At 44.8% G+C, this 27,966-nt stretch overlaps 1 protein-coding gene across 5 annotated transcripts in view; it reads right to left on the bottom strand.

The window, feature by feature from the left end:
• Positions 1-27,966, bottom strand: part of SCLT1 (sodium channel and clathrin linker 1) — a 133,225-nt gene that overhangs the window by 58,735 nt on the left and 46,524 nt on the right. For all 5 annotated transcript variants that reach the window (XM_044301018.1, XM_044301042.1, XM_044301051.1 and 2 more), the window contains 6 exons: positions 25,688-25,758; positions 25,259-25,349; positions 23,228-23,319; positions 20,421-20,598; positions 15,644-15,742; positions 2,664-2,735 (listed from right to left, as the gene is read on the bottom strand). In XM_044301018.1, coding sequence (XP_044156953.1) covers positions 2,664-2,735; positions 15,644-15,742; positions 20,421-20,598; positions 23,228-23,319; positions 25,259-25,349; positions 25,688-25,758 — 603 coding nt within the window. The remainder of the gene's footprint in view (positions 1-2,663; positions 2,736-15,643; positions 15,743-20,420; positions 20,599-23,227; positions 23,320-25,258; positions 25,350-25,687; positions 25,759-27,966) is intronic.

The raw sequence follows: 27,966 nt of genomic DNA, 5'->3' as shown, positions 1-27,966 counted from the left end.
CTCACGGCGAACTGCCGTGCTGCACCGGAGCTCCGCCCTTGTCCCCATTATAGTCAATGGGGACAGAGCGGCAGTCCGGCGGCACGGCGAAATAACGGCAGGACGGATCCGACAGGGCGAACAGCCTGTCGTATCCGTCTTGCCGCTAGTGTGAAAGTAGCCTAAGCCTGAACTCTATGCCGGAAAAGAAAAACGCTAGTGTGAAAGTACCCTTAGTCACAATGGCATTTAAAAAGGTCATTTTATCGGATGCTGTGCAAATAACATGCAATAATAAGAAATTAATATATTTCAAGAGATCAATTCAAAATGCTGCAGAAGACCACAGCGGGGCGTTCTCTGGATTATCTGCTATATAACAAGTCAATGATTTGCTTAGAAAATGGAGCGCTTGTGTTATCTGAGCAATATACGACTGCATTATATCCTGCAACAAATAAGACAATATTTCCTTGTAGTACGGGCTATGTAGGAGCAGCCAATAAAACTTCATGTCCATAGGTAATGGCTTTTTTAATTCAAGTTTCTTTTTTTTTAATTCAGTTGCAGAGATATTTGGAAGCAGCAAGAAAATGATCTTGCAGAATTCGGAAAGGCCTAGCTGCATTCACACTATAGCAAATGAAAAGCCAAAAGAAAAACACATTCATCCACAGATTTTGCCGTCATTTCTCAAATTATCCCCTAAGTGTTAAATGCTACTATTTGCATTTAATGAGCACTAAATGGTACTGAATTATAAGGACTTTCACTGACTATAGAAGCACTCCGCTTGCATGGAACTGCACAAGGCCATCATTTAGAAAAACGTAATATAATATAGTCGCACTTAATTGAAATAGGAAATTTGGCAATTTCAAAAGGCAAGGATTGGTAATGCGACTCTATGGAAGTGCTGCGACTATAAAATGTGTTATTACTAGACACAAGTTAGAAAACATTTAGGTACTTGTAAGGCTGTGTTCACATCACGTTTTTATCTCACGTTTAAAGGGAACCTGTCACCGGGATTTTGTATATAGAGCTGAGGACATGGGTTGCTAGATGGCCGCTAGCACATCTGCAATAGCCAGTCCCCATAGCTCTGTGTGCTTTTATTGCCTAAAAAAAAAAACGATTTGATACATATGCAAATTAACCTGAGAGAAGTCCTGATACATATGCAAATTAACCTGAGAGAAGCTGATACTTTTTTTTTTTTTTATGGATTCTGTACTATGTTTTTGCATGCTTTTTTTTTTTCTAGGGCAAAAACGTGATGTTAACCCATCCTGATATTTCAGACAAAACAGCTGCATGTAAGGGTACAGAGGGAAGGTAACTATCCAATCAGTGCTGCCATTGTCAGTCTGTGCAGGTACACCCCCCCCCAACTGGTCACCACCCCTCTGTACCCTTACTGCAGACTGCTAGCGTTTGATTCATAACTTCTACTAGAAATAAGGAAGGAACGGCACAACACAGAGTCATAAGAACAGATGCTCCAGAATTATTACATGAGGAATGCATGAAGCTATTAAAACAGACATGTCAGGAGTGGTGACAGGTCCTCCTTAAAGGCGTTGTCCAGTATTAGAAAAATCTTTTTTTCATTCCCCCCCCCCATCCCAGAACTGTGCCACTCTGCTTCATGAGCCGAGTTTGGTGTCGCAGTTGCAGCCCATTTCACGAGTGGCGCTGCTAAAAAAATAAAAAATATGGCAATGGCAGCACAGCAGGCCAAATCTAAATATGGAGGTGCAAGCCAATGGATCCGGCAACAAATCCAGGACAATATACAGTAAGAAGAAAAATGGCAGAGCTCTCAAAAAAATGAGTGGAAAGAAAAATACTTTATTCACCCATGTGGTCGAATGTTTCAGCTCATCCATAGAACCTTTCTCTAAAGGTTGCGACCACATGGGTGAATAATTTTTATTTCCACTCATTTTTTGCGAGAGTACTGCTATTTTTCATATATATATATATATATATATATATATATATATATACACATATATACATATATACACACACACACACACACACACACCTAAAGAATTATTAGGAACACCTGTTCTATTTCTCATTAATGCGATTATCTAGTCAACCAATCACATGGCAGTTGCTTCAATGCATGTAGGGTTGTGGTCCTGGTCAAGACAATCTCCTGAACTCCAAACTGAATGTCAGAATGGGAAAGAAAGGTGGGCTACAACAGCAGAAAGGCCCCACCGGGTACCACTCATCTCCACTACAAATAGGAAAAAGAGGCTACAATTTGCACGAGCTCACCAAATTTGGACTGTTGAAGACTGGAAAATTGGTTTCTTGAACATGACAACTAGTTCACTGTACTAAAATGGCCCCCACAGTCACCAGATCTCAACCCAATAGAGCATCTTTGGGATGTGGTGGAACGGGAGCTTCGTGCCCTGGATGTGCATCCCTCAAATCTCCATCAACTGCAAGATTCTATCCTATCAATATGGGCCAACATTTCTAAAGAATGCTATCAGCACCTTGTTGAATCAATGCCACGTAGAATTAAGGCAGTTTTGAAGGCAAAAGGGGGTCCAACACCAGTATTAGTATGGTGTTCCTAATAATTCTTTAGGTGAGTGTATATATATATTTGACAAATACAGAAAACCAAGGTCCACATCTAGCACACAGGTACATACCCTTTGCAGAACGGAGATGTCGCTGGTGAGCTGTGAGATCTTTACATTACATAGCTTTTTGGCGTTATCAACCTAAAACAGAAAATTGGGAACATCTTAGGCTGACATAGCATCATGCATACATAAGGTACTGGAAATAATTACGGTAACCTAATAATATCCAGGAGTGACATAGGTGATATGTTTAATGGGAAATGGAGGTGGCAAGATGCAAGTAGAGTCGGGCAGTGTGGCCATATTGAGATATATAAAGAGATCATTTCTAATCTTCATTCCTTTGAAAGGCTTCTCCCAATTTTATCAAAATGCCATTAGGTTGAGACTTCATGCTGATAGGATATCAGTCCTCGGGTGAGAAAAAGAGAGGAAAGTGGGCACAGCAATAGCTCTTCCCACATTTTGGTGCCCTGCTGGCGTGACATTTTTTTTATCATGATATCTACAGTATTCTATATACAGTATATAGTGACTACTGCACTGATTCCATACACTATAGTGATGGGACTGATAGTCTACAACATACCTTACCAGAGCTGCCCCTGCCATGAAATCACTTATTTCCGTATGTTCTCTAAGAAGGGGCTAACATGCCTCAAAAGCCATTTTTTTGTTTAACAGAAGCTTTTTATTAAATGGATGAAAGTGAAGAAATATTTTTTTCAAGTTTAAGCCCAGATAAAAGGATTAAAGAGGATTAGAAAAAAAACAAGAAGCAAAGAAGACGCTAGAGAAAGCGAACAGAAAATGGTTTAATTATCTTAGAACAATTCAGAATATTATTAGGGTGGGTTTCACTCTAATCTTATTTTTTTTTCCTTAAAAATGCCACTTTTTTTGTCAGCATTTAGACTTGTGTAAGGCCTCATGCACACGACAGTATTTTTTCACGGTCCGCAAAACGGGGTTCTGTTGGTCCGTGATCAGTGACCGTTTTTTCGTCCGTGGGTCTTCCTTGATTTTTGGAGGATCCACGGACATGGTGTCCGCCTGGCTGTGCGGACCCAAACGGATCCGTCCTGACTTACAATGCAAGTCAATGTGGACGGATCCGTTTGACGTTGACACAATATGGTGCAATTGCAAACGGATCCGTCCCCCATTGACTTTCAATGTAAAGTCAGGCATTAATATACCATAGGATCGGAGTTTTCTCCAATCCTATGGTATATTTTAACTTGAAGCGTCCCCATCACCATGGGAACGCCTCTATGTTAGAATATACCATCGGATTTGAGTTAGATTGTGAAACTCATATCCGACAGTATATTCTAACACAGAGGCGTTCCCATGGTGATGGGGACACTTCAAGTTAGAATATCCTACGAACTGTGTACATGACTGCCCCCTCCTGCCTGGCAGCACCTGATCTTTTACAGGGGCGGGTGATCCGCACAATTAACCCCTCAGGTGCCGCACCTAAAGGGTTAATTGTGTGTATCATAGCCCCCTGTAAGAGATCAGGTGCTGCCAGGCAGGAGGGGGCAGACCCCCTCCCTCCCCAATATTATATTAATTGGTGGCCAGTGCGGCCTCCACTCCCCCCCCCCTCAGTTAAAATCACGTTTCGAATCCCCCATCATTAGTGGCCAGTGCGGCCTCACATCTCCCCCCCCCCCCCCCCTAGTTAAAATCACGTTCCGAATCCCCCATCATTGGTGGCCAGTGCGGCCTCACATCTTCCCTCCCCCCCTAGTTGATATCACGTTCCCCCATCATTGGTGGCAGTGGAGAGTTCCGATCGGAGTCCCAGTTTAATCGCTGGGCCTCCGATTAAACATTGGGAGATGTGAGGCTGCACTGGCCACCAATGATGGGGGATTCGGAACGCGATTTTAACTAGGGGTGGGAGATGTGAGGCCGCACTGGCCACCAGTGATTGGGGATTCGACAGCAGGGGGCAGTCATGTACACAGTTTGTAGGATATTTTAACTTGAGGCATCCCCATCACTATGGGAACGCCTCTGTGTTAGAATATACTGTCGGATATGAGTTTCACGATCTAACTCAAATCCGATGGTATATTCTAACATAGAGGCGTTCCCATGGTGATGGGGACGCTTCAAGTTAAAATATACCATCGGATTGGAGAAAACTCAGATCCTATGGTATATTAACCACCTCCCGACCGCCTAACGCGCCGATGCGTCCGGGAGGTGGTTGATTTGTTCCTCCTGGACGCATCGGCGCGTCATCTCGCGAGACGCGAGATTTCGTCACAGCCGGCCCGCGCATGTGCATCGCGGGCCGGCATTTCGTCAGCAACCTGCCGGCCACGATCATTGGCTGGCAGGTTGCTGATTTTTAAAAAAACCAATCAGCAGCCATTTAACCCATCATATTAGTAAATATGATGGGGTTATATGGCTGCGGTGCTCCTCTGCTCCTTCTTTTGGTCAGTTGGTTCCAGCAGAGGAGCACACATCACTGTGAGTACCCACTACACCACACCCCTATTAACCCTTTGATCACCCCTTCTTGCCCCTGTCAATCACTAGTGAAAGGAAAAAAGTGATCAGTGCAAACTGTCACTTTTTTTTTTCACTGGTATTGACCGTTAGGTTTTAGGTATAGTTTAGGCCCCTTGGTTAGGTAGTTTAGGGATCAGTAAGCGCCCAGCCCACCGCACCGCAGTCCGTTATTCGCTGATTAGCGTATCGCTAATCAGCATTTGTACTTTTATAGTATCTGGAAGTGATCAAAACTGATCACGGTCAGATCTATAATTGTATTAGTGTCACTTTAGTTCTCCCTCCACCCAAAACGCAGCGTTTGCCCGATCAGGCCTGATTGGTCGCCCACACGTGCGTTCGCCCACGCCCGCCCCACCGCAGTGACAAAAAATATTTTTTTTTTTTATTGCTGCACATTCACTTTACACGCACTGCGGCGATAAAAAAATCAGTTTGGATATTTTTTATCAACCGCAGCGGCCTCCGGTACTTCGCTAGCCTCCCCTTTGTAAGACAGGCTTGCTTTTTTTTTTCTTGGGTAGTCTCAGGGAATACCCCTAAATTTAGTTGCCCACATGTCAAACAGGGGGTATTCTTCTGAAGAGGCCTACAGGCTTCTGACCCAGTCGGATGAGGAGTGGGAACCCTCATCTGATGAATCTAGCGGGTCAGAATACGAACCTGTAGAAAGCAGTGGCTCTCTGACCCAAAGGTCGGACGAGGAGGCTGAGGTCCCTGATAGCACCAGGCGTACCCGGCCCCGTGTCGCTAGACCGCAGGTTGCGCAGGATCCGCTTCAAGAGCAGCAGAGTGGGGCTGGTGCTGTCGGATTACGTGGTGAGGCATACACCAGCAGCCCAGCCCTTCCTGGACCTAGTACCAGCACTGCCGTAGAACATAGCGAGCACCAGAAGGGCAGTTGAAGCTGGTACGGTGGCACGTGCAGTAGTGACCCCCGTCGCAGCCACCGCAAAGACGTGCCTGTAGAGCCCCTAGAATCCCAGAGGTGCTGGCAAACCCTGATTGGCAGTCCCCAACTTCAGCCGCACCTGTAGTTCCCCCTTTCACCGCCCAGTCTGGAGTTCGGGTTGAGACAGCTCAGATCGGTTCGGCCCTGGGATTTTTTGAGCTGTTCTTGACTGCAGAGCTCTTAGACTTAGTTGTGGCAGAGACAAACCGGTATGCCACACAATTTATAACCGCTAACCCGGGAAGCTTTTATGCCCAGCCTTTCCGGTGGAAACCAGTCCAAGTTTCCGAAATTAAAACTTTTCTGGGCCTCCTCCTCAACATGGGCCTGACAAAAAAGCATGAATTGCGGTCATATTGGTCCACGAACCCGATTCATCACATGCCCATGTTCTCTGCTGCTATGTCCAAGACACGATTTGAGACCATCCTGCGTTTCCTGCACTTTAGTGATAACAGCACCTCCCGTCCCAGAGGCCACCCTGCTTTTGACCGGCTCCACAAAATTCGGCCCCTCATAGACCATTTCAACCCAAAATTAGATATGTATACCCCTGAGCAAAACATCTGCGTAGACGAGTCCCTTATACATTTTACCGGGCGCCTTGGCTTCAAACAATACATCCCAAGCAAGCGCGCCCGGTATGGGGTCAAATTGTATAAGCTCTGTGAAAGGGCCACAGGCTATACACACAAATTTCGTGTCTATGAGGGAAAAGATCAGACCCTGGAGCCGGTCGGTTGCCCTGACTACCTGGGGAGCAGTGGGAAGATAGTCTGGGACTTGGTGTCACCCTTATTCGGCAAGGGGTACCATCTTTATGTGGACAATTTTTACACAAGTGTGGCCCTCTTTAGGCTTTTGTTTCTAGAACGGATTGGCGCCTGTGGTACCGCGCGAACTAGTCGCGCGGGATTCCCCCAACGGCTCGTTAGCACCCGTCTTGCAAGGGGGCAGAGGGCCGCACTGTGTAACGAAGAACTGCTCGCGGTGAAATGGAGAGACAAGCGTGACGTTTACATGCTCTCCTCCATTCACGCAGACACGACAATACAAATTGAGCGAGCAACCCGTGTCATTGAAAAGCCCCTCTCAGTCCACGACTATAACCTTCACATGGGAGGGGTGGACTTCAATGACCAGATGTTGTCTCCGTATTTAGTTTCCCGCAGAACCAGACACTGGTATAAGAAGGTGTCTGTATATTTAATTCAATTGGCTCTGTATAATAGTTTTGTTCTCTACAGTAAGGCTGGGAGAACTGGATCCTTCCTCAAATTTCAGGAAGAGGTCATCGAGAACCTCCTGTACCCAGGAGGTTCCGTGGCCCCATCCACCAGTGTAGTTAGCCATCTACACGAGCGACATTTCCCCAATGTCGTTGCTGGTACCTCAACCCACCCGTCACCCCGAAAAAGATGTCGTGTCTGTAGCAGGAGTGGAATAAGGCGTGACACCCGCTATTTCTGTCCTGACTGTCCTGACCACCCTGCCCTATGCTTAGGGGAGTGTTTCCGGAAGTACCACACACAGGTACACCTAGCATAGGGATCATCTCACCAGGACAGGCACACAGGGCTATTAGAGCCCATTCACTCACTGCTGCTGCAAACGTCTCCTTTCACCTGGGACAAAGTGCATAACGCACTTCGCCACATCTTTGGGCGATTTGCGCTTTGTACATTGACCCATGGGGAAGGAGAGGTTTGTTCTATAAAGGTAAAAAACAAAAAAAAACTAAAAAAAAACACCAGTAAGCAAACACGTTAATGTTTAGTTCAAAAAGTTAAAGTTTACATGTTCTGTTCCAAAGTTAATAAAATTATTGCGTTGCGGCCTGTTTTTTTCTTTTTTTTTTTTTTTCTTTTTTTTACCTTCCAGGTGGACCAACCGATCTACTAGCTGCAGCACTGATGTACATTCTGACAGAAGCATTGCGCTGCTGTCAGATTACACGCAAGTCGTGTATGCGGCGCTGCAAGACGAGATTTCTACTCTGCTGTAAAAGATACGTTTGCCGGGGCATACGAGCTGAGGAGGAGGCGGCGTTCCTATGCTTTGGCAAACACTTTGTATATATAAAAAAAATAAAAAATCCCGGCAATGATTTATTCATCCACATCGATTGATGTGAATGGAGAAATCTGGTTTGCCAGGGCATACGAGCTAAGTGGGTATGGATGTTGGGCGGAGCTTCTATGTCCTGGCAGACGCCTTTCCCCTCAGCCCAGAGGCTGAACGGAAAAAAAAATCTCATTACCTGTATGCTCAATATAAGGAGAATAGCAGAAACTCCTAATGCTGGCCATACATGTAATGATTGCGGAGACCCTCAAATGCCAGGGCATACAAACACCCCACAACTGACCCCATTTTGGAAAGAAGACACCGCAAGGTATTTGCTGAGGGGCATATTGAGTCCATGAAAGATTAAAATTTTTGTCCTAAGTTAGCGGAAAGTGAGACTTTGTGAGAGAAAAAATAAAATAAAAATTTCCGCTAACTTATGCGAAAAAAAAAAAAATTCTATGAACTTGCCAGGCCCCTCATTGGATACCTTGGGGTGTCTTCTTTCCAAAAGTGGGGTCACATGTGGGGTATTTATACTGCCCTGGCTTTTTAGGGGCCCTAAAGCGTGAGAAGAAGTCTGGGATCCAAATGTCAAAAAATGCTCTCCTAAAAGGAATCTAGGCTGCAAAAAAGTGTCACACATCTGGTATCGCCGTACTCAGGAGAAGTTGGGGAATGTGTTTTGGGGTGTCATTTTACATATACCCATGCTGGGTGAGATAAACATCTTGGTCAAATGCCAACTTTGTATAAAAAAATTGGAAAAGTTGTCTTTTGCCAGGATATTTCTCTCACCCAGCATGGTTATATGTAAAATGACACCCCAAAACACATTCCCCAACTTCTCCTGAGTACGGCGATACCAGATGTGTGACACTTTTTTGCAGCCAAGGTGGGCAAAGGGGCACATATTCCAAAGTGCACCTTTCGGATTTCGCAGGCCATTTTTTACACATTTTGATTGCAAAGTACTTCTCACACATTTGGGCCCCTAAATTGCCAGGGCAGTATAACTACGCCACAAGTGACCCCATTTTGGAAAGAAGACACCCCAAGGTATTCCGTGAGGGGCATGGCGAGTTCCTAGAATTTTTTATTTTTTGTCGCAAGTTAGTGGAATATGAGACTTTGTAAGGAAAAAAAGAGAAAAAAATAAAATAAAAAAATCATCATTTTCCGCTAACTTGTGACAAAAAAAATAAAATTCTAGGAACTCGCTGTGCCCCTCACGGCATACCTTAGGGTGTCTTCTTTCCAAAATGGGGTCACTTGTGGGGTAGTTATACTGCCCTGGCAATTTAGGGGCCCATATGTGTGAGAAGTAGTTTGCGGAAAAAAGCGGAAATTCACATTTTTGTACCATAGTTTGTAAACACTAACTTTTACCCAAACCATATTTTTTTTTGCCCAAACATTTTTTTTTATCAAAGACATGTAGAACAATAAATTTGGCGAAAAATTTATATATGGATGTCGTTTTTTTTGCAAAATTTTACAGCTGAAAGTGAAAAATGTCATTTTTTTGCAAAAAAATCGTTACATTTTGATTAATAACAAAAAAAGTAAAAATGTCAGCAGCAATAAAATACCACCAAATGAAAGCTCTATTAGTGAGAAGAAAAGGAGGTAAAATTCATTTGGGTGGTAAGTTGCATGACCGAGCGATAAACGGTGAAAGTAGTGTAGTGCAGAAGTGTAAAAAGTGCTCTGGTCATGAAGGGGGTTTCAGCTAGCGGGGCTGAAGTGGTTAACTCCTGACTTTACATTGAAAGTCAATGGGGGACGGAGCCGTTTGCAATTGCACCATATTGTGTCAACGTCAAACGGATCCGTCCCCATTGACTTGCATTGTAAGTCAGGACGGATCCGTTTGGGTCCGCACGGCCAGGCGGACACCAAAACTACTTTTTTTTCATGTCCGTGGATCCTCCAAAAATCAAGGTAGACCCACGGACGAAAAAACGGTCACGGATCACAGACCAACGGAACCCCGTTTTGCGGACCGTGAAAAAATACTGTCGTGTGCATGAGGCTTAAAGGGGAAATAATATGAAAAAAAAAAAAACACAAGAAAAATGTGTGACAAAAAACGCCACCCCCCAAAAATGCCTGTAAAACACGCCTCCCAAAAAATGCTGGTTTTACTAGGTTTTATATATAGACATACAAAACATCTACAGATCCACCGTGTGATTACGGGTAAAGCACCTCATTTGCTGCATGGGGGAGTTATTTCCATCTTTAGCACAAGCATCTGCAAGATGGGTGGTCTTCTGAAACTGTCAAAATACTACACGGCCCACAGACTTTGGTCTGTAAAATGCTTGACCACTGAAACCAGTAAAAACGTTTTATAGAACACAAGCCATGGTAAACACATTAGCTGGGAATTGCGTCTATTTCCAGTTACCGCGGACAAGAAGTGGTGGGTCAGATAGTGTTTGGGCTCCTATAACCACATTAGTCCATTCCATCTACCGCACCGTGTTTGCTTGACTTTGACAAGATAGATCACACTCTATATGAATGTTCCAGAGGTTCCTAACAGAATATTATTAGGATAAGGTAAGGAAAATGGAGCTCTGAATAAATTCAATTTCCCTGGATATTTATTATATCTGAGAAAATCAGGGGTAGAAAGATCATTCTGCAGCTAACGGGGTTGTACACATTTTGGGGGGTGGAGGGGTTTTATGTTATGGCCTATAATCAGGGTAGGCCATCATTAGCTCATCGGTAGAGGTGGTACCGGTACAGCTAGTAACCTGAGGAAGGCTGGACAACCCCTCTAACTGACGGACATAATTATAGGGTGCAGAGTCACTGGACATTTCACCTTCAGCATTGACATAAAATGACATGCGGCAGATTCAAAATCCACACCGCATGTCAAGTTACGCCGCGGAGTCCGGTGGAGAGACGCTTCGCAGTATGTGGATGAGAACTTTTAAAATCTCACCCGTAATTCCGCTGCGGAAAATCTGCCACGTTTTACTCCACGTGTGGCCATATCCTAAAAGGACTGTCCACTGGCCAATCATCGTACACCTTCATTTTCAATCAATTCTAATAATAATTGTCCAGTTTGAATGAAGGAAAAGATCCACGATATCGACTGTGCCACTGTATAAATGAACACGTGGATATTCACATTTACTACCGAGTGTGCCTCTAGCAGGAGCCTATGCCGAAAACTATGATTTCAATCAGCGGCAGGAAGGGGTTCGCTCCCTGCCAAATTATCCTGATAGAAAAACATGGCTGCCTTCTTCCAGGAACAGCACCACACCTGTCCACAGGTTGTGTGTGGTATTGCAGCTCAGCGTCAATCATATTAATAGAACTGAACTGAGATACCGGATCCTACCCGTGAACACAGGATTGATGCTGCCTCTGGAAGAAAGCAGACTTTTTTCTGTCCTCCTGTACAAGCCCTTTTACATTCGATCCTCACTGCATGACATTTCAAAGCAATAGTTTGTTGGAGGTTTGAAAAGGTTTAATATAATGGGGCCTTATATTCAGCATGTCCTCTTCATGCACACTGCTACCGAAACTGCTGTGCCTACAGAATACAGAAATAAATACAGCGCTTCCTTTTATTCTAGATAGTAGAAATGTTCCACTCTTACATCCCATCATATAAATGAGAAATATAGCGGTTTTAATTTTTTGCTTGCATAGGCTAAAACGATCTATATAAATCGTGAATGACATAAAATTGCGGTATGTGACTTGCTGAACATTATTTCACTTTTAAGTGCTGATTGTGTACAGTTTACAGCGCTGGCGTCTTGTGGCAGCACTGCGGGAAAATGGGCTCAATTTAAAAATATCTGTCCTGCAAAAAAACAAAACAAACAAAAAAAAAAACATTAAAAGTTCTCATTGCTGCCGGACTTTTGTTTTGCAATGCTTTGTAGCTTTAATATTTAATGAGATGGCTGTAAAGCTCAGAATCTGCACATTCGCAAAGTTCCCCTCTCCAAGGAATTTGGCTAAATCTTTGTTTCACTATGATTAGAAGGTGCAGATGACCCTCTGAAAACCATGGTACATGGCTGCTTTAAAGGGAATGTGTAATCAGAAAATGACCTATTATTTAAAAAAAAAAATCATGTTTTTAAAAGGTGAACATATTTTCTCACCATTTTTAACAAATAAAATCCTGCAGGGAACCCATCATCATGAACAGGCAATGTTCTAGAGCAGGAGGAGCTGAGCAGATTGATATATACAGTAGATTTGGTGGCAAAGATTCAGTAAAACTTGTATTTCATTCATATAAATTCCTGCTCATTTTTGAAGTCCAGGAGGAGGTCCCATCAGTGACTGACCGCTATCCCTGTATGCAGAGTCATAGAGGGGAGGCCGTCAACCACCTCCCATGACCTATTATTAGGCCTAGTGCAAAATTGCAGGATGGTATCATTTTTTTTATTAAATACAGTATCTCACAAAAGTGAGTACACCCCTCACATCTTTGTAAAAATAAAAATATGACACTTTGATGCAATGTAAAGAAGTCAGTATACAGCTTGTATAACAGTGTAAAGTTGGCGTGTCCTCAAAATAACTCATCACACAATTAATATCTAAACTGCTGGCAACAAGAGTGAGTACACCCCTAAGTGAAAATGGCCAAATTGTGCCCAATTAGCCATTTCCCCTCCCCGGTGTCATGTGACTCGTTAGTGTTACAAGGTCTCAGGTGTAAATGGAGAGCAGGTGTGATAAATTTGGTGTCATCGCTCTCATACTGGTCACTGGAAGTTCCACATGGCACCTCATGGCAAAGAACTGAGTATCTGAGATAAAGAATTGTAGCTCTACATAAAGATGGCCGCCCTAGGCTATAAGAAGATTGCCAACACCTCGACGCTGAGCTGCAGCACGGTGGCCAAGACCATAGAGTTTAACAAGACAGGTTCTACTCAGAACAGGCCTCGCCATGGCCGGCCAAAGAAGTTGAGTTCACATGCTCAGCGTCATATCCAGAGGTTGTCTTTTCAAAATAGACGTATGACTGCTGCCAGCATTGCTGCAGGGGTTAAAGGGGTGGGGGGGGGGGTCAGCCTGTCAGTGCTCAGACGATATGCCGCACACTGCATCGAATTGGTCTGCATGGCTGTCGTCCCAGAAGGAAGCCTCTTGTAAAGATGATGCACAAGAAAGCCTGCAAACAGTTTGCTGAAGACAAGCAAACTAAGGGCTCTTTCACACCACCGGATGCCGTGTGGGTAATCCGCTGCGTGAAAGAGTGCCAAGCCGCGCTCCCAGAGCCCTCCCCCCTAAAGGGTTAATCTCCTGCAGCACAAAGGGGTCCTCTTACCACATGTTGCTTTCATTTATACACTGAGCAGATGGCAGATCTCCCTTCCCTGTTGTGCGCTGCTTCCACTATGCATTCTCCAGCTCTGCTGAGTGAGGGAGCGTCTGCCAAGCGCAGGGACAGGGAGAAGTGCACACAGCCCAGGCACTGTTATCAGCTGCTGGGGAGGACCTGGCTTTAATAATTTACTTACAGTCCCTGGCTGTCAGTAATGTGACCCTGCACCCTGCGTGCTCGTCTATCAACAGATAGGACCATGCCTAGCAACCCTATTTTAAGCAGAGGTAAAAGTAGGCAGTACAGGGAAAAAAACTGTGTAATTAAGGGGTAATTGAATACACAGTGAAAAGTTTAAATAGGGCCACCAAGGAGATATTAATCATCACAATCCAATACTCCAAAAAATAAAATAAAAAAATGACAGTTATACTTTAATGCTCCGTGTCTCTGCTGTCCGGAAGGGGGCTTGGAACTCTTTCACGCAGCGGATTACACGTACGGCATCCGCTCGTGTGAAATAGCCCTAAGAAAATGATTACTGGAACAATGTCCTGTGGTCTGACGAGACCAAGATAAACTTATTTGGTTCAGATTGTGTCAAGTGTGTGTGTGACAGCAACCAGGTGAGGAGTACAAAGACAAGTGTGTCTTGCCTACAGTTAAGCATGGAGGTGGGAGTGTCATGGTTTGGGGCTGCATGAGTGCTACCGGCTGTGGGGAGGTACAGTTCATTAAGGGAACCATGAATGACATCATGTACTGTGACATACTGAAGCAGAAGCAGAGCATGAGCCCCTCCCTTTGGAAACTGGTCCGCAGGGCAGTATTCCAACATGATAACGACCCCAAACACCTCCAAGACGACCACTGCCTTGCTAAAGAAACTGAGGGTAAAGGTGCTGGACTGGTCAAGCATGTCTCCAGACCTAAACCCTATTGGGCATCTGTGGGGCATTCTCAAATGGAAAGTGGAGAAGCACAATGCATCTAACATCCACCAGCTCCGTGATGTCGTCATGGAGGAGGATTTCAGTGGCAACCTGTGAAGCTCTAGTGAACTCCATGCCCAAAAGACAGTTTTGGAAAATAATTGTTGTCCCATGAAAAGATATAATAAAATATTTACAAAAATGTGAGGGGTGTACTCACTTGTGTGAGATTCTGTATGGATACTGACATGGAAGAGTTTTAAAAACAAAAAAACAAAACATTCCTTTTAAACTGTGTATATTGTAGGTACACTGTAGTATTGTAGTACTACTTGTAGTAGCGTCAGGGATAGATGGGTATGCTATCGCCCCAGTTATTTTTAACATAAGCATGCCATTTCAGAAGACATACCACCTGGGAAAGAGAAAAGTAAGTGCCCTATATGTGCATGTACAAAAAAAGCTAAACTAAAATCCTGTCTTCTGAGACAACATAATATAATGTAGAGGATGGGGTTTGCTAATATCCCAGTGCAGAGCCTGTAAGACCATTATAGTCTATGGCACACTAAGGCTACTTTCACACTTGCGGCAGGACGGATCCGACAGGCTGTTCACCCTGTCGGATCCGTCCTTCTGCTATTTCGCTATTGACTATAATGGGAACGGGGCAGAGCTCCGGCGCAGTACTGCAGCTGCAGCCAGTCGGACATGCAGGACTTTTAGTCCGGCGGCCTTTCGCCGTTCACTGCCGTGCTGCGCCGGAGCTCCGCCCCGTCCCCATTATAGTCAATAGGGACGGAGCCTGGGTCCGGCGAAATAGTGGAAGGACGGATCCGACAGGGTGAACAGCCTGTCGGATCCGTCCTGCCGCAAGTGTGAAAGTAGCCTTACTTATTATTATAACAAATCTCACTGTTCCCAATTATGATAAATGCTATATTTAAGAAAACTATCATGGCGCCTCGTTAGCGCTCATTATCACCTATTATTACGGCTGTACAGGGAGCGAACTCTCAGATTTTGTGCCTAACAATGTATTTCTACATCTGAGTGTGAAAGCTAATGTGAACGCTCCTCGAGCTAGGGTTCTTGATGTGATGTGAACAGCAATTAATACAAGGAGAAGCGTGCCGACTGCACAGTACCAGAATGGAGGAGCAGCTATCATCCTGTTACTGAGGGGGCACATTTCACTAGTTAGTCAGCACTACAGCAGGGGCGCTACCTCCTTTCGTGTTCTTGCAGCAGCTTCTTGAATTATCTTAGCGGTTGCCTGTTTCATAGTGTGAATTTCTTCCTCCTTTTGCTTTTCTCTAAGAAGTGCCTGCAAATGATAGAGAACGTTACTCGACAGGTCACACAATATGTTACATAAGAAACAACAATCCTTGTATAAGAAATATCCATTGTATATTGTACTGAACTACCAGACATGCAGGCAAGAAATGATTGCTCCGTGCGGAGAAGAAATTACACACTAAACACTCTAGGGCTCCATTCACACGTCCGCAACGTGTTTTGCGGATCGACGGAGCCGCAAAACATGGAAAGCAGCAATGTGTGTTCCACATTTTGCGGACCGCACATTGCCGGCACTAATAGAATATGCCTGTTCTTGTCCGCAACTGAATAGAACATGTTTTGTTTTTTTGCGGAACGGAAGTGCGGACCCGCAATTCCGTGTCCGGACAGAACATCGTGCTGCCCCATAGGAATGACGTGTGAATGGAGCCTAATAGTAATTTTAAAAAAGCTGGATAAAAAAATTAAAAACACTTGAAGGGGTCGTCTACTTTGGACAAGCACTTTCCAGTTGTCCTGTTAGCAGTAGTGTGCTAAGGAGGGGGTGGTTCACCCCAGGTGCCAGGAGGGTTCCAGATGCAATCAGCGCTTCCATCACTACAGGTGGAAGCGCTCATTGCTAGGGAGCTCGGAAGCTGGTGGTCCTTTCACTTAATGACCACTCAGCTGCCTGCGCTCCTTTCCTCCTCCAGCAGTCTGCTCCCTGCTTCACCATTCAGCCCTGCAGGCATAGACCGAGCTGCTGGACTGTGTAGGAGGATCGTGCAGGCCCAGATGTGTGCTCTCCTCCCACACAGTGCTGCAGCACAATCTGTGCTCGCAGGGGACCCGACCATCAGGAATAGGACAAGGTGAGCAGTTACTGGTTTTTATTTTATTAACACTTTTATTAAGCACAATGTAAGCATTACTACTGGGAAGGGGGCACAGAGAGGGCATTACTACTGGGAAGGGGGCACAGAGAGGGCATTACTACTGGGAAGGGGGCACAGAGAGGGCATTACTACTGGGAAGGGGGCACAGAGAGGGCATTACTACTGGGAAGGGGGCACAGAGAGGGCATTACTATTGGGAAGGGGGCACAGAGAGGGCATTACTACTGGGAAGGGGGCACAGAGGGAATTACTTCTGGGAAGGGGCACAGAGAGGGAATTACTACTGTCACTCTCTAGGACTTACTGTTCCTGAGATGATCCCAAAAAATGTACTTAGCCGATAGAAGCCTGCAAGTCTTTCACTCATATCCCAACTGACCGCCATAAACACGGTCACATGTCCCTTATCAGCCAATAGAAGCTCGCAGGTCCTACTCCAGGTTGCCATAACAACTGATCACAGGTTTTAGCAGTTCACAGGTCCTTAACTATTCAGTCATATGACGTATGATGGCACAACTACACTGCTACATGCATGGGGGGCAGGGGCCACTATTAAACGGTAGGGCGCTGTGGAGTTCACTGTTAAAGGGGCAGGTACCGTGGAGGTCACTGTTAAAGGGGTGGCCACTATGAAGGTCACTGTTAAAGGGGTGGTCAATGATAATGGGGCGGGCACTGTGGAGGTCACTGTTAAAGGGGTGGGAACTGTGGAAGTCACTGTTAAAGGGGCGGGCACTGTAGAGGTCACTGTTAAAGGGGCGGGCACTGTAGAGGTCACTGTTAAAGGGGCGGGCACTGTAGAGGTCACTGTTAAAGGGGCGGGCACTGTAGAGGTCACTGTTAAAGGGGCGGGCACTTAAAATGACAGACATTGTGGAGTTCACTGTTAAAGAGGCGGCCACTGTGGAGGTCACTGTTAAAAGGGGCAGCCACTGTGAAGGTCACTGTTAAAGGGGTGGTCACTGTTAAAGGGGTGGTCACTGTTAAAGGGGGCAGGTACTGTGGAGGTCACTGTTATAGGGGCGGGTGCTGTAGAGGTCACTGTTAAAAGGGGCGGGTGCTGTAGAGGTCACTGTTATGGGGAAACTGTTGATATCTTTTTACGACACACGGAAACATAAAATGAAATAGATGAAGTATACCCGTGGGAAGCGGGGTCCTTCTGCTAGTGTAAATAGAAATCTAATCAGTGGGCCAAAGGGATCCCATAATCCTGAGAACAGGGGTCCTGTTTCACCATCTGAATGGAGCAGCATGTGCCCAAGATTTCACTATCCACAGGATAGGGCTATGATTTTAAATTTGACACAACCCCTTTAAGAGTCCTTTGCAAGAGATCAAATATGGGAATTTAGCATAGTTCTCTTGACATTGGAGAAAGTCTGGACCTAAGAAATACTTTATCTAGTAAAATACATTGAATGGAAGGCTGTGTGACATAAAGGACAAGGTGGCTATTTAACACTTAGAAGACAGAATCCCATGAATATAACTGAGGTCAGCAACAAACCTCCCACCGCTTGCAATTTCTGACCTCCCTTGAACAAGGTTTTCATTTACTACTGGGCCAGAGCCAGAAGTCTGGTGTTCTTCAGTAGACTTGGTAGCAATTACGCAAATTGGAGTGACACTAACATAAGATCCCATGCTAGGAAACACATTAATTATTTAATTAATGGCGGAGTGTCAGCAGGAATCAGCTAATGCACAAACAAAGTGACATAATGTCTATATGAAGGAGATTAACAAACAGGTCTCGGTAATTACAGATGCAATTTCAAAAATATGCTTCATCATGGTCTGTTTAACTCCCATTTCCTTAGCTACGACAGGCTTTTAGAAGCCCTGATCCATCAGACAATACTAAAAGTGCAAAGATAAGACCAGTACTACAGTAGACAGCAACTCGAAATCCAAATCTACTCTTTCCCTGTAAACGCCAAGGCTTCTCACAGAAGATATAGCTAATGATAGTTAAAGATGTAAACTGAGCTCGTGCGACCACCTCAGTGAGGTGGACAAGTAATAAGGACAATAACAAACAGCAGGTGGTGCTATACAGATACATTTTCTTGAATAACTCAAGGACTATTTTAAATTTTTTGTTACATAAAATTACAAAAAGTGCTGGGTTACAAAATGTAGAATATTTTTTCTGCCACAACCCCTTTAACATGCAGTGTTTGCGTTACACTTAAGAGCTCCATTTACTGTTCAGCAGACTTTAGAGCTGAAATCTCCCAGCGTTCCCTGCTCAGTGTGTTGTTCTGGTGATACGCATTGAGGGTAGTCATTCACAGAAACTTAACAGTAATCTGATGCAGAAGCAGCTAACACTGTACCACTGCATCAGGAGCTCAGTCAAACTAGTAAAGATTTTCTGTCGACAAGCCTGTTGACTGTTCCCAGTAACAATCAGCAGAAATGTGAGTACGGACCGACTGCGGACCAGTGCGTGAAAAGTATTCCTTGTATCTCCTATCTTACTCAAATAATTCTACGTATATATAAAATGTGATACAAAACAAAAGGAAGGGCAGTATTCCAAACTCCGTTCAATGGTGTTCCCCCATTTCTTGGTCTCGTGACTACTGCAGCCAGTCACTGACCTCAGTGGTCACATGTGTTAGAATTATATGTTGCTGCTATTGACAGGTCACCACAGCAGTCATGGGACCAAGCCACTTCCGGTCTGACAGGGACCAGAAGCAGCTGGGAATGGGGCAGTTGTGAATGAATGGTGGAACCATGGACAGGTACACAGGTACAACAACTGGGGTAGCCGACTCCTAGGCCAAACAAACCCTTTAACTCAGTTTATTATGAGACCAATGAGGATCATACAGATGCATTTTCAAGTACCGTATTTTTCGTCCCATAAGAGACACATTTTTTTTCCAAAGCGGACCGGAGGACCGTGAAGTAGGGAAGACTCTGCAGTAACCGCTTCCTGGTCCTCGGCTGTGGCCGCGCACAGCATGAGGGTGCTCTGTGATCTCACGCTGTGCGCCTCAGGTCACAGTACAGCCGATGGCAGGAAGAGCACTGAAGGAGAGGAGTGGCGGCGTCTGCAGAAGGTAGGTATATTATATTTATATTTTATGTGCTCTGTGGCATGGGAGGTTGATATGAGGCAATGGGGGACGATGAGAGACATGGGGGCCAATCTGAGGTCTGAATGGGGGGGTCCTATTTATTTTGGGGCTCTTGTCTGAGGTCCGATTGGGGGTCATTCACATTTGGGTCTGAGCTGAGGTCTAATTGGGGGACTGATCTGAGGTCTTATTAACATTGGGGGTCTGATTGGGGCTGTCAGCTAGGTTCTGATTAACATTGGGGGTCTGATTGGGGCTGTCAGCTAGGTTCTGATTAACATTGGGGGTCTGATTGGGGCTGTCAGCTAGGTTCTGATTAACATTGGGGGTCTGATTGGGGCTGTCAGCTGGGTTCTGATTAACATTGGGGGTCTGATTGCTGGTCTGACCTGAGGTCTAATGAAAAATTTTTTTTCTTATTATCCTCCTCTAAATCCTAGGTGCGTCTTATGGGCTGGTGCGTCTTATGGGCTGGTGCTTCTCATAGGGTGAAAAATACGCTACATAAAGCATTTGATCTGTTTAGTTTTGCCATGTTTGAGGAATCTGGAACCACATTTACGAAAGCGAGTTTTGAAGTGTCACATAGTGTACGTAGTTGCGGACTCAGCAGAAGCTTCAGTTGGCTTGTCTACAGCTCTGCTTCTATGAACATATCCCAGAATCACACCTGTGAATCACAACTGTCACCTGAAATCTGATGGGTGACTAGAATGTATGGCTTTACCTGGTCCTTCTGTAGATTGGCTTCTTCTACGATCTGTAAACTGTCACGCACTCTGGAAACCGCTTCATATTTTTCAACCTCCAATTCGGAATATCTTGTCTGCAGCTCCCCAAGGTGCTTTTCTAATCGTGCTTTTTCTCCTTTTAACTGTTCTACATCTTGCACTGCTGCCTTCAGCCTTTGTATAGAAAATCGAGCGTTATGGTGGATGACCATAAAGTAACATTCACAATACTGTGACAGAACGGGTCAAAATAGGTCATGTACTAAACGTCCACCGATTTCTTTACATCCAGTGTGACGGTAGAACCATTTGATCAGACCTGATTTTATTCTTTTCTTCGTATGGAATTTACTATGTCCTCCATCCACAGCACAGATCTATTAGCAGCAATTGTCATAGGCAAAAAGGTCAGCGGAGAAGGGCAGCAGCACATTGCTAGTCCGCATAGGACTATCTTCTGCAGTGTGCACAGGAGATGTGACATACCAAAAACAAACTATACAACGGCATATACACAAAAAACGGAAATTAACTCCAACAACACAGTTGCATATTGAAATACAGTACTCATCACTGCCCGGAAATAGTTTTGTCTGCATCAGTGCAATGGCAGTAATGTTACAGATCCGAGATGTAGATGTAAAACCGAAATCCATTTTTGGGTGCTCCACTTTGAAGGAAACACAGGGGGACAATTATCATTTAAGATGGTTTTAGGCCATTTTTAAGTCTGGTTTTGCATTGTGTGGTTGCACCAAATTTATAAAAATGGTGCACAGTTTTCATGTATTCGGTCTTAAAGTACACCAGGGGGCTTCCGCAGTAAAGGCCCTTTTATAGGGGCTAGTGACCAGCCGAACAACCTTCAATCCCATTCACTGCCTCGTGTAATCATGCCCGGTGATCAGCCGAGAAGTGAGCTAAAGCTTCACTGTCTGCCAGAAGCACGTTCACTCATGTCAGGGACAGGGATGGGCTAACGACAATATGCAAACTGCACAGGATGAATGATCGCACTAAGGATCGTTCCTCCCATACAGTACTATCATTTATATGAGCACAGGTCGACATGCTATAGTATTGAAAAGCCATTAGTTGAGAGACAGATCTGTTGATGAAATTGCACCATTGTGCCCCAGAATTACCCCAGAATAATTTTTTTTTTTATATGTTATACCCTTTGAACAATCCCTTTAACTACTATATCATTAAGGGCTCATTCACACAACGTGTGCTGCCCGTTGCCGTATTGCGGACCGCATTTGCGGATCCGCAATACACGGGCACAGTTCCGATGGCTATTCTGCATCACGGATGCGGACCCATTAATTTCAATAGGTTCGCAAATCCGGAGATGCGGAACGGAACAGAACACTACAGAGTGCTTTCTGGGGTTCCGTTTACGTGCTTTCGCACGGCAAAAAGATAGGACTTGCTCTATCTTTTTGCGGAATGGAAGGATCGCGGACCCATTCAAGTGAATGGGTCTGCGATTCCCATGCATTTGCGGACTGCAATTTGCGGTCCACAGCACGGGCTTGACACGTTCGTGTGAACGAGCCCTAAAGCTGTATTCTGGCTGTGAGAAGTTACCCCCTATCCACAGGATATTGGATAACTATTGGATCGGTGGGGCGGGCCTACTGCTGGGACCACCACCTATCATGAGACGGGGGACCCTATACCCCTAGGGGGCCCCCAAAATGAACAGAGTGGCAAGTCTGGCATGTGCTCAGCCAGTACATTGATGTGTATGGAAGTTCTGGAGACAGTCGAGTACAGCACGCTGCTATTTCCGGAACGCCCATAGACATGAATGGAGCAGCAGTGTGCATGCCCAACATGTTCATACGTGCCTGCATTACTGAGAAGAATGAAAAACCTTGCTATTTGCAAATGAGCCTCTAGGAGCAACGGGGGCGTTACTGTTACACCTAGAGGCTCTGCTCTCTCTGCAATTGCTGCACCCTCTGCACTTTGATTGACAGGGCCAGGCAGGCGGGATCACATTTACATTTCCTGGCTCTATGAATCAAAGTCCCGGAGACACAGCAGTCACATGACAGGATGGGACAGCAGCAGTCACATGACAGGATGGGACAGCAGCAGTCACATGACAGGATGGGACAGCAGCAGTCACATGACAGGATGGGACAGCAGCAGTCACATGACAGGATGGGACAGCAGCATTCACATGACAGGATGGGACAGCAGCAGTCACATGACAGGATGGGACAGCAGCAGTCACATGACAGGATGGGACAGCAGCAGTCACATGACAGGATGAGACAGCAGCAGTCACATGACAAACTAGAAAGTAGGATTCAAGCATGGGGGATAAGAAAATGCTGCAAATGAGGTCAATTTGGATTTAAAAAAAAAACTATTCAAGGAGGAATGGGAGCTAGAGTACTTGAAGAAAAACTTTTCAGTAAAATATAGTTTATATCATTTCCCATAAAATGTATACATCCTTCTGCTCTATAACATGCGGTCTGTACTCCGGATGCCACGCTCATTATGACAGGCCCTCTTCAATTACATAGTAAAACCTGTGGTCTTAACTTTAAATTGCAAATTTTGGGACTTTTTATTAACACAATGTCATATATTAGTGTTCCGTTAACACAGACGAGGCAAAAAATAACACTGCATTATCCCTATACAGTATCGGGGACTATATCTTATAATCAAGAGATGACATGAAACCAATTGCTCACACAAAGCGCGCTCATTAATGCCCCATGTTATTGCCTGAATGCATGGAAGTGAATAGCTTTATATTCAGCATCGCAGTCATTACCTGGTTTCTAATTGCGTTACTGCGGTCTGAAGCTGTTGCACCCGTTTGTCTGACGCGTCTTCCTTGCCCCGGGCTACCGACACCTCTTCCTCCTACAGAGAACACATTCTACATAACCTATTTTCAGCACTAACAAAAGCACCTGGATCTATTTCTGCTCATTATGAGCTGGAAGGACTGCAGAAAACCCTCATCACATACACATTTCCATAGCTCACAATGTTTACTTATTGATTTCTTAGCACCAGCTTCAGACATTAAGACCCAGATAGGCATAGCTCTTTACTCATTGCTGCCCCTTCGGGGGCTATTGTCTGAAGTGAAACATCCACCGTCTTATCAGTAATGAGACAGGGCAGATGCTGGATTAGGATTTCACAGATCTGCTATTAGAGAGGTTGTTCACGCAATGAAGTGCAATTCAACTCCACAAAAAGAGCGGCACATAGAAAAATATTCATTTGATACAGTAACAGCTAATAATAATAATAATAATAAAATACATAGCTAACTCGGACCTCTGGGTCTCCATGATGATTCAAGGATGGGCAGCAATGTCGATAAGCAGACTCGTTAGCCCTGCCAGGGACAGCTGGCCATAGAGGCAAGCCACCGTGCATGTGTAAATGGTGAATAGGAGGCACCATCTGCAGGAGTGCCACTGACCATCCATGGGCTCATCACCTGGAGGTCCTAGATATTACATTCCCACCACTCAAACCCAACAGAAGGATATGCCATTACTGTCTAAAGGGCTTGGCCACTCTTAGGGTACTTTCACACTTGCGTTTTTCTTTTCCGGCATAGAGTTCCGTCACAGGGGCTCTATACCGGAAAAGAACTGATCAGTTTTATCCCCATGCATTCTGAATGGAGAGCAATCCGTCCAGGATGCATCAGGATGTCTTCAGTTCAGTCGTTTTGACTGATCAGGCAAAAGAGAAAACCGCAGCATGCTACGGTTTTCTCTCCGGCGAAAAAAACTGAAGACATGCCTGAACGCCAGATCCGGCATTTTTTCCCATAGGAATGTATTAGCGCCGGATCCGGCATTCAGAATACCGGAATGCCGGATTCGTTCCGGCATGCGCAGGTCGGTAAAAATGTGAAAAAAATGTACAAGACGGATCCGTCTGTCTGCATGACAAGCGGAGAGACGGATCCGTCCTTGCAATGCATTTGTGAGACGGATCCGCATCCGGATCCGTCTCACAAATGCTTTCAGTCAGCGGCAGATCGGCGGATCCGGCGTCCAGTTCCGACGATGGAACTGCCCGCCGGATCACACTGCCGCAAGTGTGAAAGTAGCCTTAATCATGCATGGGAATAGCACGTAAAGTAACTTACTAATATAATGTATGGAGAACATCTGCCCAGTTCCCTGCTTTCACAACAGCTGCCTGATGGCATACACCGGTCCACATCCTCAGCTGTGCGGCATTCTGTTCCCAACACGGCCAATGAGGGAGGGCCATATGACCCCATCCGTCCATTAGTGGTCTCCACTGAACTGCATTAATTTTCCTTGACATGAGCAGTGCAGTTCAATGGAGGAGACTGAAGTATGGATAGGGTCATATGACCCTCCATCAGCAGCCATGTTGGGATCAGAACGCTGTACAGCCATCCCACTGCTTGTTGGTAATTCAGCTATTTGGGCCTACATGGTTTGTGCATCATGATAACTCTCCAAATTCTTTCAAAGGGGTCTACCGAACTTAAAGTGGTTGTCTAGGAGGTGCTAACTTTTTGCTGATGTGCTCAGCCTCGTGTCCATCTTCCAGTCTGCTGTTTGTCTACTTCCTCCCAGAGCAGAGCTACCTCCGTAATAATAATAACCGTAAATTGTTTGTGGATGCCATAGGTAATCCTGGATCCTTTACCAAATATCTAATGTGTGTGACACTTTTACCACACTCCAACACCCCATCTTTCATTGATCTCCTGCACTGACAGGTTCCAGTTTGTCCTCCACTATCATCACTTCATCTATGGTCAACCTAAAAAAACATACCGTAATTCATGACTCACCTTTCTTTTCACCTGCTCTTCAAATGATTTTACAACTGTAGCCATTTCTTCAGCTTTCATAGTTCCTACTTTTACATCCAATTTGGCTTGCCTGTTAACATACATTGGACCAAATAAATAGGCTATTACGACACCCACATACTGTGAGAAAGCATCTGCACAGTTTGTACTCTTAGACTCAGAGCAATCTGTGAAATATGCGGCACATAAGGAAAAAGCACAACTAAATAGTCACAAACGTGCAGAAATCGTCCATCACATTAGTTCATAATTACACTGTACAATCTATATATCAGACAATTTACAGCCCTTACTTAGACTTGCTATTCTCCACGGCTGTCCATGGTTCGGGCTCCTAATACTGCATTATCTAAACGGTACTTTACAAACAGACTTCTCCACATCCATAGAAATCTGCCCATACAATACCTTAGCTGTTTTTGAAGTTGGTTGATTTCCATTTGCTGGTCACCCACTGTCTGAAGAAACTGTTGATTTGTCTCAAAAATAAAAACATACATTTTTTTTTATATAATGTCAATACTCAGATTCAATGTAATATTAGGAATGATACACAACTACAATAGCCGGGTACAGAAATAAACACTTGATATCACTTTGAAGTTTTTTTTTGCTCTGGTGAGCACTGAGGCCTCCTCAAAACATACCAAGCACAGTCTATATAGTCTACACCAGGGGCGGACTGGGAACTTAAAATGGCACTGGAAAAAAATTCTAAAAATGGCCCTGTCTTGTAGACAGGTCCAAAATGATGGAAGGCAGAGCCAGCAATACCATATTGTGGCACATTATACCACCCCAACAGAGCCAAATACCACAGTCCATCAGAAACTACTGCCCGCATCGCCAAGAACTTCCACTAGCCGGCCGTGAGGAAGGCCCAGGTGGCCCCCTGGGCATCGGCCCACCGGGAAATTTCCCTGTAAGGTCTATGGCCAATCCGACCCTGGTCTACACAGAGTCTAAATGTGGGTACCAGTTGCCTTCCAGCAAAGAGCCTCACATTTTAGCTCCTCATAGACTTGATAAAGGAGTCTGTTGACTTTGAAACATGTTGTTTAATCATTAAATAAGTTTTTCAAACCCACTTGTGGACCGTCTGATTTTGGATATACATTCACTTGAATGGGACTGAGCTGCACAACGTGACATCACTGGCCCAGGAAGAGGCTCACTGGAGCAGTGCAGTGTTTTCAAACTGCTGATCGGGTAAGCGGGTGTGCCAGGAGTCCCCTACCGTCTTGATATGGATAGCCTATCCTGAGGAATGGTCACCAATCTTCTACTCCTGGAAAAGCCCCTTTAGTTATTTAGAGTACTATATTGACTTGTCCTAGATATGGGACATTGGGCAAGCTGGTGGTTCCCTCTCATTCCTAGTTGTAAAGATCGCCACCGACATCTGATAACTGGCTGCATTACGTTCATTGTCAGGCAGTGACAGGCTATGTCCACATTTTAACGAAGCAACGTTATGGTTTTGTGCCTACAGTTCTTATTGGGACCTAGTCATCTCCTTGGTAGCAGACAACAAACCATGCATAGTCTGATCCTGCAGTCATACTCCACCCCTGCTTCTTCCTTACACACATAATATAGATTAGGGTACAAACAGAAGAGAGAATTACTGTAGGGTCAGACTACTCAGCATTTGGTTGTTGGATGTTCACAATCAGTTCTATGGGTGTTACGAAAGCAGCCATGCCATATAGTGAGAGCACCCCTTTAATATGTACATATGACTAAAGTATTGTATATTATTTACGGTATTTGTAAGAGTGCTGAAAGCAGAAAAATAAATCAAATTCTAACTGATCCTTTAGTCCCCAGCGCTGCCTGGCAGACAGGGGTAACTTTATGGACAGTTCAAGTAATAACATAAGAGGAGTCATAGAATGACTCACGTATATTAAAGGAGTATTTCCATTTTATAAACTTCTGGTATATCGTCAGGACATGCTATCGCTTTATGATCTATGGAGGTCTAATCTCTGGAACCCCCTACAGATCCTGTGCTGCGTTCTCTTTCACTGTTGGTCCCCTAAACAGTTCAGCCCCATTCAGTTGAAGGGGACAGGCTGTAGTTTCCAGCAAGGTGGGTGTCCAGTGGCCCAACTCAGCAGGAAAATACCTAGAGGAGATGCAGTGCTAAACTCATTCTCCGGAATGTGGCTGTCCCAGTGATGGTATATCCCACCAATAAGCCACCACTTTATAAGGAGGGAAAACCTTATAAAGTAACATCTCACAAGGGATCTAACATTTCTGGGCAGGGTTACACTGAAGAAGCCAATAGTTGATACATACAAACAAAAGAATGTGACATGCCAAACTTCTCAGCTGACCCTGGTGTTGGTCTTCTTCCAAGGGTCAGATGAGAAGTCTGGCCAGGCCTCACTATGTTGTTTGCTACACGCTGTTAATCTGTTTTTATCTTGTGGTAATAATAAAGCACCCGTGGCATTCTGTCTCCTTGGCGGGATCTCATTTATCAAGCATTTTGTTTTGCAGTTTTTTTATTTGTTGCATTCCAAGAGCCATAGCTTTTTTTTTTTTTTTTTACATCGACACAGCTGTATGCACCCTTTTTATTCCATTTCTTGGAACGCGAGATAAGAAAAATAGTAAATCTTGTACTTTTTTATTTTTATGGTGGCCATTATGCTTCTAACAGGATAATTTAATTG

Source organism: Bufo gargarizans, chromosome 1, assembly GCF_014858855.1.
Source record: "Bufo gargarizans isolate SCDJY-AF-19 chromosome 1, ASM1485885v1, whole genome shotgun sequence".
Classification (NCBI taxonomy): domain Eukaryota; kingdom Metazoa; phylum Chordata; class Amphibia; order Anura; family Bufonidae; genus Bufo; species Bufo gargarizans.
This window is presented reverse-complemented; position numbering and strand designations above follow the sequence as displayed.